We start from the raw sequence: 12448 nt of genomic DNA on the forward strand, positions 1-12448 counted from the left end.
GCACTTAATTTGACCAGGGCGCATAGGGGACGGGAGTTTCCTTTGGTTTAAATACAGAGACCACAGCGCTTTAGTTCAGCTGTCAATGATGAACAATATCAGTTTTAAATCTATCACTTCAGTCTGGCTCTGTACCAGTGTCCATACTAGCATACCACTTGACATGAAGCAATGCATTGGACATTCATCCTTTGTGGTACGTTTGCTGCCAGTCATTTTGGAGACCTTTTTCTCTCTCGCCCCTCCAGGGTATAACGAAGAGCCTCACAGCCAGAACAGAGAACCTGGTAAGTCTAGATTACACATTGAACAGTCAAGCCGATTCAATGACCCACAGGGATGCAAACTAGTGCCGTTTTGTGAAATGAAATGTGCCGTTTTGAATCCAAAATAGGTGACCTACGTGATTCGTGTAGATCTGATGAGAAAAGTTTGGAGGAGGGGGGGGCTTTGGATCACTACTGGCAGTATGCGAACGTGTAATGCTTGTTTGGACCAGTACTGGCTGTATCCAAGGCTCAGCCAATCATTCACATAACAACAGAATGCAGCATGCGACTGAAGAGAGAAGAGAATCAATTTGCTTAGTTACAGCATCAGCGCGCGCTCTAGAAACACAGCGGGAGAGTGGAAAGGCAATTTGCGTGTCCCCTGAACGATAACGGAGAGGTCGGTGAGAAGAAGCCTAACCACGGAGACGGCGGTGAGAAGGTGATGAAGCATACTTCATGAACTGTAACCGAAAAACAACTGGCATTTGGAAAGTTTGAGGTGACGGAGAAACGAGTATTGTTAGCATTGTTAAGTATCTTGCCAGCTGGATCAAATTGTCCGTTAGCTAGACAAGAAATGTTGAGCAACATTATCCAATTTAACTGATCAACTAATTGAGTTTATAGTGTGAAAATTAGCTGGCTAATAAAGTCAGACAGCTAACGTTAGTAACCTAACCAATTCGCTATAGTATTAACTGGTATATGACTCCTTGCCATTCCTCAAGTTATATCGCGACGCGTTAGTTGCTTACTGGACCCTGGCAAACTGTGTGAATTGTTAACTAGCTAACGAACTAACTACTATCTGTGAACTGATGTTTTCCATCTGAAGTATGTGGTTAACTTTCAGAATGAGATAATTAGGTGAAAATGAGGCATTGCTTGTTAGTCCAGTGGATTCAGGGATCAAGTGGAGCTGGAGCTGGGCCTGGTTTAAGTTGGATGTCACCAGAAGTGAAAGGCACCACACGTTCCCTCTTTCGCTTTTTCAGTACAGTGGATAAAAAGGGGTATGTCAGGTGTACTCTCTGCCTGAATGATATCAATTATGCCAACAAAGGGTATCATGCTCTGCTGGCACATTGCAGACATATGTCCACAGGCAGAACATGTACAATGTAATAATGTGTAGCCCAAAGATATTGCTTTTGTTGTGTTGAACTTGACAGTAACACATGTGAGTGGGGGGGGGGGGTTATTTAATCTGAACATTATTTTTGCACACGTGTAGCCTTGTGCACTTCATCATCTACTATAGTGGGCACTATAATAGAGCAAAAATAGAATGCCTGTTTGTTTCATTCTATTTCTACTTTAAGATGTTTTTTCCCCAAGTGCAATATTTAGATGTGTGTGTGGTCACAAGCGTTCTATTATAAAGGCTGTCATGGCTAACTGTAATATTAATGTATTGTTTTTTGCAGTCATTTGCAGTAAAGTCTAGGCAAAAAATAACATTGGATTGCTTTCTTTAAAATGTTTTAGCTGCGCGTTTGGTTCACATTAACCACTTTTTATTTTACACACAGGGTGATCATATTCTTTGTTGTTTGATAAGTTAAAACCTTATCAAACATGCATGTTTCAGTGCAGCAACAAAAAAGTGTCACCTTTTTGGGCCCTCAGCAGTTTGCATCCCTGGATCCAGCATTCAGGTTTTGGGCCCTCAGCAGTTTGCATCCCTGGATCCAGCATTCAGGTTTTGGGCCCTCAGCAGTTTGCATCCCTGGATCCAGCATTCAGGTTTTGCTACATGTAAGCCTATCCATAAAAGAACAATTTGGCACCTTGGTTTGAAGTGATGTAAAAGCTCAAATTGAGCACCTCTCTCTGAGAGGAGCATCTGTTTTCAGTGGAGGTGTGTGTTTAAAGAGAGGTGCTGGAACATGTTAACCATTTTAATTATACATACACACTTTTCTCGAAGGCTTTTGATTCAAGGTCTGACCTTTTGGCTGGTGTGGGAGTAGCGTGCACACTGAGCTAGCAGATGTCTTCAAGATCAAACCAAAACACCCACCCACTCACATTACCTTCCCTTGTGAGTGGAGTGGGGCATGCATACCATTACTTAGTAACTCTTTTGTGCTCCAAAATAATTCCATCACTGAATAGAATAAAAAGACTAGGATGATTCCCCCCGCCCCCCGGTGGATATAACATCGATTTGCGTAGGTAACCTCAGTGTGGGAGTATTGGGTAATTTTGGGATTAAGGAGAATATTGGGGTTGGAGGAGAGTATGTTTTTATTGAAAAGTCCTTTCATCATCACTGCAGAGGTTTTTAAATACCGTATTTTATTCGTACATGCTACTGTGGAGGAGACGGAGCACAGTGGAAGTCTTCAGTCTGAAGAATTTCCCCCTCCTCCCCTGGGGCGGCAGGTAGCCTAGTGGTTAGAGCATTGGGCCAGTAACCGAAAGGTTGCTGGATCAAATCCCAGAGCTGACAAGGTAAAAATATGTCGTTCTGCCCCTGAACAAGGCAGTTAACCCACTGTTCCCCGGTTAGACGTCATTGTAAATAAGAATTTGTTCTTAACTGACTTGCCTAGTTAAATAAAGGTTTCACATATTTGGGATGCTGCATATTCTAGCCGCCTTTAGAAGATGTAGAAACCCCCTCCACCCCTGTCTGGACTAGGCTGACGCACAAGAAATGCACACCGGGCCTACTGAAGAGATCCTGTATAATGTCTCTGAGTGAGCATTTCAAGTACAATGGTTTAGAGATGCACTTACTGAAAGCATGCAGCCTATAGGCTATGGTTCATGTTTTGTTTCCCAAATATTTTAAGACTAGCCTAGCCTATAGGCTATAACTATTATTTGTTTGGATTGCAGTCAACAACAATTCACCAATTTAAGCTGACAGAAATACCCTCTTAGACCTGCTCTAATACATTGGGTTTGTTAAATGCGATACGCTGTGTGTAACGTCCATTTTTGTAGCTTACTAGGCTACTTGAGTCCTCTCTCTGCTCTCCCTCTCCATGCCGCTTTTCACACAGACCTAGCCCCGCCACCTGTCACTCAAGGAGCACATTTATTGTTGCTTGACCACGAGACACTTGCGTTCGGTCTGCATGGTCTATTTTTTAAATTTAACCTTTATTTAACCAGGTAGGCTAGTTGAGAACAAGTTCTCATTTAAAACTGCGACCTGGCCAAGATAAAGCAAAGCATTGCGACACAAACAACAACACAGAGTTGCATATGGAATAAACATACATACAGTCAATAATACAATAGAAAAAGTCTATATACAATGTGTGCAAATGAGGTTGATGACAACAATGATGTTTTCACTTTGCTTCTTAATATAAATCCACTAGCGTTTTTATAATTACACTTTTTTTGTGTGTGTTTCTTACATCTGAAAACAGCTAGTTTGTCTTCTCTTAGCAAGTTGGGCCTAAATCTTGTTAGCCGCTAATCGCTAGTTAGCTGGCTAGCAAACTAATAAATGTCAGCGCACGATGAGGCACATACAACAGCACACCCAACACAATCACTCCTGGATGCTCCTCTTCTGGATTTGCAGTTCATCATTATCTGTTATCTGCTGATCCATTGGTCACTAATAATTTGTTGCGCGGCTGCCTCTTGTCCACTAGTGTGTCTGGTGAGTGACTGTCATACCACGCTACCAGGTTCTCTTCACAACGCACACACATGGTCTGTCCTAGAGAGAGAGAGTTCTATCTTAGGTCGGTGCTACTCTTCTAACATGGCAAATAGCCTACATTTGCCTAAATATACATGATCTCTCGTTCAAAGAAGCATCTGTTAATAGTATCATAGGAAATCCAACATTTTAAAATATTGACTTCTAATTTTGCTGCAGTTTGAACTAAGGAACCACATGTGTTGCTTGGTGTCTCAGTCAGTCTCACAACCTGAGATTTCTGCTGTTTAGCTGGGGAAAAAGGAATCAAACGTCCTGGAAGGAAGAGTTTTTAATTTCACTTTGGCTCAGTTTCATCGCCATGGGAGATTCCTTAAATAGAAACAAACCCACCAGCCCGTCCATATTTGTTTATAGACTTATTGGAGCCGGCGGAGCACAATATTTTCAATTTAGTCACAGCTGAACTTGTCAACCGCTGTTGTGTGAGCTATTCCAACGAGAGAACGTGAAATAACCAACGATTTGTACGTGCTGTGCTTATCCACAGTCCAATAGCATCTCGTCTTATCTGTTGTTAACTGTACTGGTTCAACGATCACCTGGTAGATGACTAGAGAGAATAAGTGGTAGTTTCCCAATATGTTTTTAAATACTGAGAGGATTTAAATGGAGTTGTACTGCGGTCGGTGGTCCTGATTTTATTTGGTTTACCGCCGTCCTGTTTTCTTTCACATTGCTTCTGTTTAAATGCTTCTTAGTTTTACTGTCTGTTTTCCTCTTCTCCACAGATAAGCCCAGGTTGCTAAGCCACACCAGAAGTACCTCCCTAGACGGATCAGCGAAAACCTATGTGGCAATCAAGGTGGCTATGTAACTACATGACTATGTAACTACATGACTACAGTTGCTCTTAATTCAGTTACAGGCTGTTACCTTACAGACAATACGTAGTTACAGACTGTTACCTTACAGACAATATGTAGTTACAGACTGTTACCTTACAGACAATACGTAGTTACAGGCTGTTACCTTACAGACAATACGTAGTTACAGGCTGTTACCTTACAGACAATACGTAGTTACAGGCTGTTACCTTACAGACAATACGTAGTTACAGGCTGTTACCTTACAGACAATACGTAGTTACAGGCTGTTACCTTACAGACAATACGTAGTTACAGACTGTTACCTTACAGACAATACATAGTTACAGACTGTTACCTTACAGACAATACGTAGTTACAGGCTGTTACCTTACAGACAATACGTAGTTACAGGCTGTTACCTTACAGACAATACGTAGTTACAGACTGTTACCTTACAGACAATACGTAGTTACAGGCTGTTACCTTACAGACAATACGTAGTTACAGACTGTTACCTTACAGACAATACGTAGTTACAGGCTGTTACCTTACAGACAATACGTAGTTACAGGCTGTTACCTTACAGACAATACGTAGTTACAGGCTGTTACCTTACAGACAATACGTAGTTACAGGCTGTTACCTTACAGACAATACGTAGTTACAGGCTGTTACCTTACAGACAATACGTAGTTACAGACTGTTACCTTACAGACAATACGTAGTTACAGACTGTTACCTTACAGACAATACGTAGTTACAGGCTGTTACCTTACAGACAATACGTAGTTACAGGCTGTTACCTTACAGACAATACGTAGTTACAGGCTGTTACCTTGCAGACAATAATTTTGTCATCTGTCTATTCAACATGTTTTAGTACCTTTCTTTGGAAACACAATTCATTAACATTGCCTTGTCATGGAGGATGGGATATGTTACAGATCCCTGTGTAGGTTATTCTAAAAGTCACATCAGAGGGACAGTTGATATACATTATATGGCCTGTCTCTTCCTTGTAGTCTGACCAGGTCACGATAGACTGTTCACCATGCATGACCCATTTCCTTGCCATGGATGAAAGCTTTCTGCGTTCTGTAAACTGAAAATCATGGGTGTTTCACAAGTTGTTGGTTTTCAATGGTAACAAAAGGCTTCCTTTTGCTCAAATTGTTTTGTTTTTCTTTTCCCTTTTAACACTAAATGATGCAGTATGATGATTGGTTGACGTCTGTAGGCTTGGGCCTTCATCTTTGGCTGTCGACAGTCTTTGATGCATAATAGTGTTTTGTTGTGCTGAACAACAAGAAAACTACAGCAACAACCATGTTGACTAATCAGTGATGCCCTCACACGCTTTGAATTTAAAACCAGAATCCTTTAAGCCTGCTGTGTCCTGCCTGGTACTCTAACCCTTTAACATTTGCCCTCCCAGGAGGAGAGTGTCCCCACACCAGCCCAGCTAGCGGGGCCGAAGGAGACGGTGTCGGCCAAGGAGACGGTGTCGGCCAAGGAGACGGTGTCGGCCAAGGAGACGGTGTCGGCCAAGGAGACGGTGTCGGCCAAGAAGGAGACGGTGTCGGCCAAGAAGGAGACGGTGTCGGCCAAGGAGGAGACGGAGCAGACGCAGGACAACTTTAAGACACGGCGCTCTCAAGCTATCGCAGCTAAAGCGCTGGAAATCGAGAAGGTAAGAGGTACCACTATCTAATGACTCCCAACTGCTAGCTAATACTCTGCTACTCTGCTAGCTAATACTCTGCTAGCTAATACTCTGCGACTCTGCTAGCTAATACTCTGCTAGCTAATACTCTGCTAGCTAATACCCTGCTAGCTAATACTCTGCTAGCTAATACTCTGCTACTCTGCTAGCTAATACTCTGCTACTCTGCTAGCTAATACTCTGCTAGCTAATACTCTGCTAGCTAATAATCTGCTACTCTGCTAGCTAATACTCTGCTAGCTAATAATCTGCTACTCTGCTAGCTAATACTCTGCTAGCTAATAATCTTCTACTCTGCTAGATAATACTCTGCTAGCTAATAATCTGCTACTCTGCTAGCTAATACTCTGCTAATAATCTTCTACTCTGCTAGCTAATAATCTGCTACTCTGCTAGCTAATAATCTGCTACTCTGCTAGCTAATACTCTGCTAGCTAATAATCTTCTACTCTGCTAGCTAATACTCTGCTAGTTAATACTCTGCTAGCTAATACTCTGCTAGCTAATAATCTGCTACTCTGCTAGCTAATACTCTGCTACTCTGCTAGCTAATACTCTGCTACTCTGCTAGCTAATACTCTGCTAGCTAATACTCTGCTAGCTAATACTCTGCTACTCTGCTAGCTAATACTCTGCTACTCTGCTAGCTAATACTCTGCTAGCTAATACTCTGCTAGCTAATACTCTGCTACTCTGCCTGCTAATACTCTGCTAGCTAATAATATTCTACTCTGCTAGCTAATAATCTGCTACTCTGCTAGCTAATACTCTGCTAGCTAATACTCTGCTACTCTGCTAGCTAATACTCTGCTACTCTGCTAGCTAATACTCTGCTAGCTAATAATCTGCTACTCTGCTAGCTAATACTCTGCTAGCTAATAATCTGCTACTCTGCTAGCTAATACTCTGCTAGCTAATAATCTTCTACTCTGCTAGCTAATACTCTGCTAGATAATACTCTGCTAGCTAATAATCTTCTACTCTGCTAGCTAATACTCTGCTAATAATCTGCTACTCTGCTAGCTAATAATCTGCTACTCTGCTAGCTAATAATCTGCTACTCTGCTAGCTAATACTCTGCTAGCTAATAATCTTCTACTCTGCTAGCTAATACTCTGCTAGTTAATACTCTGCTAGCTAATACTCTGCTACTCTGCTAGCTAATACTCTGCTAGCTAATAATCTGCTACTCTGCTAGCTAATACTCTGCTACTCTGCTAGCTAATACTCTGCTACTCTGCTAGCTAATACTCTGCTAGCTAATACTCTGCTAGCTAATACTCTGCTACTCTGCTAGCTAATACTCTGCTACTCTGCTAGCTAATACTCTGCTAGCTAATACTCTGCTAGCTAATAATCTTCTACTCTGCTAGCTAATACTCTGCTAGCTAATAATCTGCTACTCTGCTAGCTAATACTCTGCTAGCTAATAATCTTCTACTCTGCTAGCTAATACTCTGCTAGCTAATACTCTGCTACTCTGCTAGCTAATACTCTGCTAGCTAATAATCTGCTACTCTGCTAGCTAATACTCTGCTACTCTGCTAGCTAATACTCTGCTACTCTGCTAGCTAATACTCTGCTAGCTAATACTCTGCTAGCTAATACTCTGCTTGCTAATACTCTGCTAGCTAATAATCTCCTACTCTGCTAGCTAATACTCTGCTAGCTAATAATCTGCTACTCTGCTAGCTAATACTCTGCTAGCTAATAATCTGCTACTCTGCTAGCTAATAATCTGCTACTCTGCTAGCTAATAATCTTCTACTCTGCTAGCTAATACTCTGCTAGCTAATAATCTTCTACTCTGCTAGCTAATACTCTGCTAGATAATACTCTGCTAGCTAATAATCTGCTACTCTGCTAGCTAATACTCTGCTAATAATCTGCTACTCTGCTAGCTAATAATCTGCTACTCTGCTAGCTAATAATCTGCTACTCTGCTAGCTAATACTCTGCTACTCTGCTAGCTAATACTCTGCTATCTAATAATCTTCTACTCTGCTGGCTAATACTCTGCTACTCTGCCAGCTAATACTCTGCTACTCTGCCAGCTAATACTCTGCCAGCTAATACTCTGCTACTCTGCTAGCTAATACTCTGCTAGCTGTGTGGTAGTGTCGCTATCTCTAGTCCTAGTCCTAAACCTTTCCTCCATTTGGATTAATGGCTCTCTGAAACCCTATTGCATGTATATGGTGTCTCAGGAACATGTCGTTTTCATTTGAGCGAGAGGGAGGATGAGGATGAGTTGGCAGAAAAGACTTCTCAGTGTGCCAGCCCAGGCCTCCCTCTATACACAGACACACTGCATTACACTACCACTTATCTGTTCCTGTTAAACCAGGGCAGGAATGGCCCTGCAGTGTTCAGGCAGGCCACCCACGGTGTGGGTACTTCTTTTGGTATTATGTGAATACACACGCACACACTCTTACGCACAGATAAAACACAAACGCTTACCCTGCCCTTTCTCAACCAGGTCACAGCAGTTGTGGTTAGAGGCACCGGCTTGTAACATCTGTATTGAGATCAGCCAAATGCAGTGTGGAACACCAAGCCAAACTCACCAGACCTAACAGAAACAGGGATGGGTGAGGCTGGGGATGTGGCTGGAGTATAGGGCCAAGGCTGGGGATAGAGATGTGACTGGAGCTGCGGCTGGGGATAGATCGAGGCAGACGGGGGGGATAGGGTTTGGAATAGGGTCGTGGCTGGCGCTTTGACTTAGGATGGGGTTGGAGCTGGCATGAGATTCAGACCTACACTGATTTAGTGTGATGGCTCCAGTCCATAGCTGTTTATTTACCTCCACATGGATGGAGCCACGAGCACTCATCCCTGTATCCTGTCCTGAGCTTCAGAGGAGGCTGTTGAATGAGCACATTTGCAGTGAGGGATGAGGACTAGAAATAGACTCCGTATGATTTGTATACTCAGTGGGGTCAGTCGGGTCGATGTTCTTATAGTTTACTGCTTTAGCCTTACTTACATAATATGTGGATTACGGACTAGGAAAGCAAATGAGAAAACTGAGACATTTATTTATGCTAAGATCCAGTAACTTCCTCTTGAACTGCTCCTGTGTTACATTAGCGGAATTTTTAAAAATTCAGATAACAACCTAGCAGTTGACAATCCTTGATCTCATAAGCCTATATTTAATTGACGGTACTACACTTTTAAGCTTTAGCTTACATATTTTCCACAGATTTTTTTTAAGCATGTTTTTACAACTACTATTAACTTTTTGGTTAGAGAAACGAGATGAAGTATCGTTTCAGCTGAATTTGAATATCGAAACCAAAGTGGCTGGCAGTTATTTTCTGAAGAGTCCCTCCATTCATAATTTCTATCACTGTAACCTAAACATATACATTTCTCCCCTATTAGTCCCTGAGATGGAGGCTGTGTCCCAAATGGTGCCCTACTCCCTTTATGCTGCTCCAGTCCGGTCTGCAGTCAGCCCAGGCTGATTACGTGGCTGTTTTAATAATGTCCTCTGTGTATCAGGCCCTCCAGTCATTACATCCACTCATTACTCCATTTCCCTTATTAACTCAGGACCTCTCTCTGCCTGCCTGCCTGCCTCTGCCTGCCTGCCTCTCTGCCTGCCTGCCTGCCTCTCTGCCTGCCTGCCTGCCTCTCTGCCTGCCTGCCTCTCTGCCTGCCTGCCTGCCTCTCTGCCTGCCTGCCTGCCTCTCTGCCTGCCTGCCTGCATCTCTGCCTGCCTGCATCTCTGCCTGCCTGCCTCTCTGCCTGCCTGCCTCTCTGCCTGCCTGCCTCTCTGCCTGCCTGCCTCTCTGCCTGCCTCTCTGCCTGCCTACTTGCCTCTTTGCCTGCCTACTTGCCTCTCTGCTTGCCTGCCTCTCTGCTTGCCTGCCTCTCTGCTTGCCTGCCTCTGCTTGCCTGCCTCTCTGCCTGTCTGCCTCTCTGCCTGTCTGCCTCTCTGCCTCTCTGCCTGCCTACTTGCCTCTTTGCTTGCCTGCCTCTCTGCTTGCCTGCCTCTCTGCCTGTCTGCCTCTCTGCCTGTCTGCCTCTCTGCCTCTACAGACAAAACCCCCAAATCTGTATCCGTTACGCTTACGTGCATAGTGCCTTCAGAAAGTATTCAGGCCCCTTGACTTTTTTCACATTTTGTTACGTCACAGCCGTATTCTAAAATGGATTAAATAGTTTCCCCCCCTCATCAATCTACACACAATGCCCCATAATAACAAAGCAAACTGTTTTTTAGACATTTTGACATAAAAAAAACTCATTACATTTACAGTATTCAAACCCTTTACTCAGTACTTTGTTGAAGCACCTTTGGCAGCGATTACAACCTCGAGTCTTCTTGAGTATGACGCTACAAGCGTTCTCCCATTCTTCTCTTGCTGATCCTCTCAAGCTCTGTCAGGTTGGATGGGGAGCGATGCTGCACAGCTATTTTCAAGTCTTTAGAGATGTTCTATGCGGTTCAAGTCCAGGTTCTGGCTGGGCCGCTCAATGACAATTAGAGACTTTTCCCGAAGCCACTCCTATGTTTTCTTGGCTGTGTGCTTAAGGTTGTTGTCCCGTTCGGATGGTGAACTTTTGCCCCAGTTTGAGGTCCTGAGTGCTCTGGAGCAGGTTTTCATCAAGGATCTGTCTGTACTTTGCTCCGTTCATCTTTGCCTCGATCCTGACCAGTCTCACAGTCCCTGCCGCTGAAAAACATCCCCACAGCATGATGCTGCCACCACCATGCTTCACCATAGGGGTGGTGCCAGGTTTCCTCCAGACGTGACGCTTGGCTTTCAGGCCAAAGAGTTCAATCTTGGTTTCATCAGACCAGAGAATATTGTTTCTCATGGTCTGAGAGTTTTTAGATGCCTTTAAGGCAAACTCCAAGCGGGCTGTCGTGTGCCTTTTACTGAGGAGTGGTTTCCGTCTGGCCACTCTACCATAAAGGCCTGATAAGTGGAGTGCTGCAATGATGGTTGTCCTTCTGGAAGGTTCTCTCATCTCCACAGAGGAACTCTAGAGCTCTGTCAGAGGCACCATCAGGTTCTTGGTCACCTCCCTGACTAAGGCCCTTCTCCCTGATTGCTCAGTTTGGCCGGGCGGCCAGCTCTAGGAAGAGTTGGTGGTTTCTAACTCCTTCCATTTAAGAATGACGGTGGCCACTGTGTTCTTGGGGACCTTCAATGCTGCAGAATTATTTTGGTACCCTTCCCCCAGATCTGTGCCTCGACACAATCCTGTCTTGGACAGTTTTTTTCGACCTCATGGCTTGGTTTATGCTCTGACATGCACTGTCAACTGTGGGACCTTATATAGACAGGTGTGTGCCTTTCCAAATCATGTCCAATCTATTGAATTTACCGCAGGTGAACTCCAATCAAGTTGTAGAAACATCTCAAGGATGGTCAACGGAAACAGGATGCACCTGAGCTCAATTTCGAGTCTCATAGCAAAGGGTCTGAATACTTATGTAAATAAATAGGTGTTTATACATTTGTAAAAAATGTCTAAAAACCAGTTTTTCACTTTGTCTTTATTTATTGTGTGTAAATTGCTGAGGATTTTAGATTTTTTAAATCCATTTTAGAATAAGGCTGTAACGTAACAAAATGTGGAACAAGTAAAGGGGTCTGAATACTTTCCAAAGGCACTGTACATGCATGCATACAAACACACAAGCAAGCAAACACACGTACCCCTATAATCCAGACCTCCACGTCTGCTCCAAATGTCCCCCTTCACCTTCTTACTTCCCCACTCTGAAGCCCTCAGCCCTGGCTTCTCAACCCATCCTGTATGGCCCTACCTCCAGTATCAGGTCTGGAGATCGGCCCCTGGCTCCCACCGCTGGGAGGTAGGGAGGAAAGACACACACACACACACACACAGGTGCAGGTTAAAACTTCCTGTTTTGTGAAGTAACAAGAGACCGCTTCTGTTCTGTGTTCAGATGAAAGTTTGAGGA

At 43.6% G+C, this 12448-nt stretch overlaps 1 protein-coding gene across 1 annotated transcript in view; it reads left to right on the forward strand.

The window, feature by feature from the left end:
• LOC139584314 (periphilin-1-like) overlaps nt 1–12448 on the forward strand; it is a 34518-nt gene that overhangs the window by 13108 nt on the left and 8962 nt on the right. Inside the window, exons 8-10 of the mRNA XM_071416010.1 lie at nt 249–287; nt 4695–4768; nt 6208–6462. Coding sequence (XP_071272111.1) covers nt 249–287; nt 4695–4768; nt 6208–6462 — 368 coding nt within the window. The remainder of the gene's footprint in view (nt 1–248; nt 288–4694; nt 4769–6207; nt 6463–12448) is intronic.

The sequence above is a fragment of the Salvelinus alpinus genome, chromosome 9 (genome assembly GCF_045679555.1).
Source record: "Salvelinus alpinus chromosome 9, SLU_Salpinus.1, whole genome shotgun sequence".
NCBI classification, from domain to species: domain Eukaryota; kingdom Metazoa; phylum Chordata; class Actinopteri; order Salmoniformes; family Salmonidae; genus Salvelinus; species Salvelinus alpinus.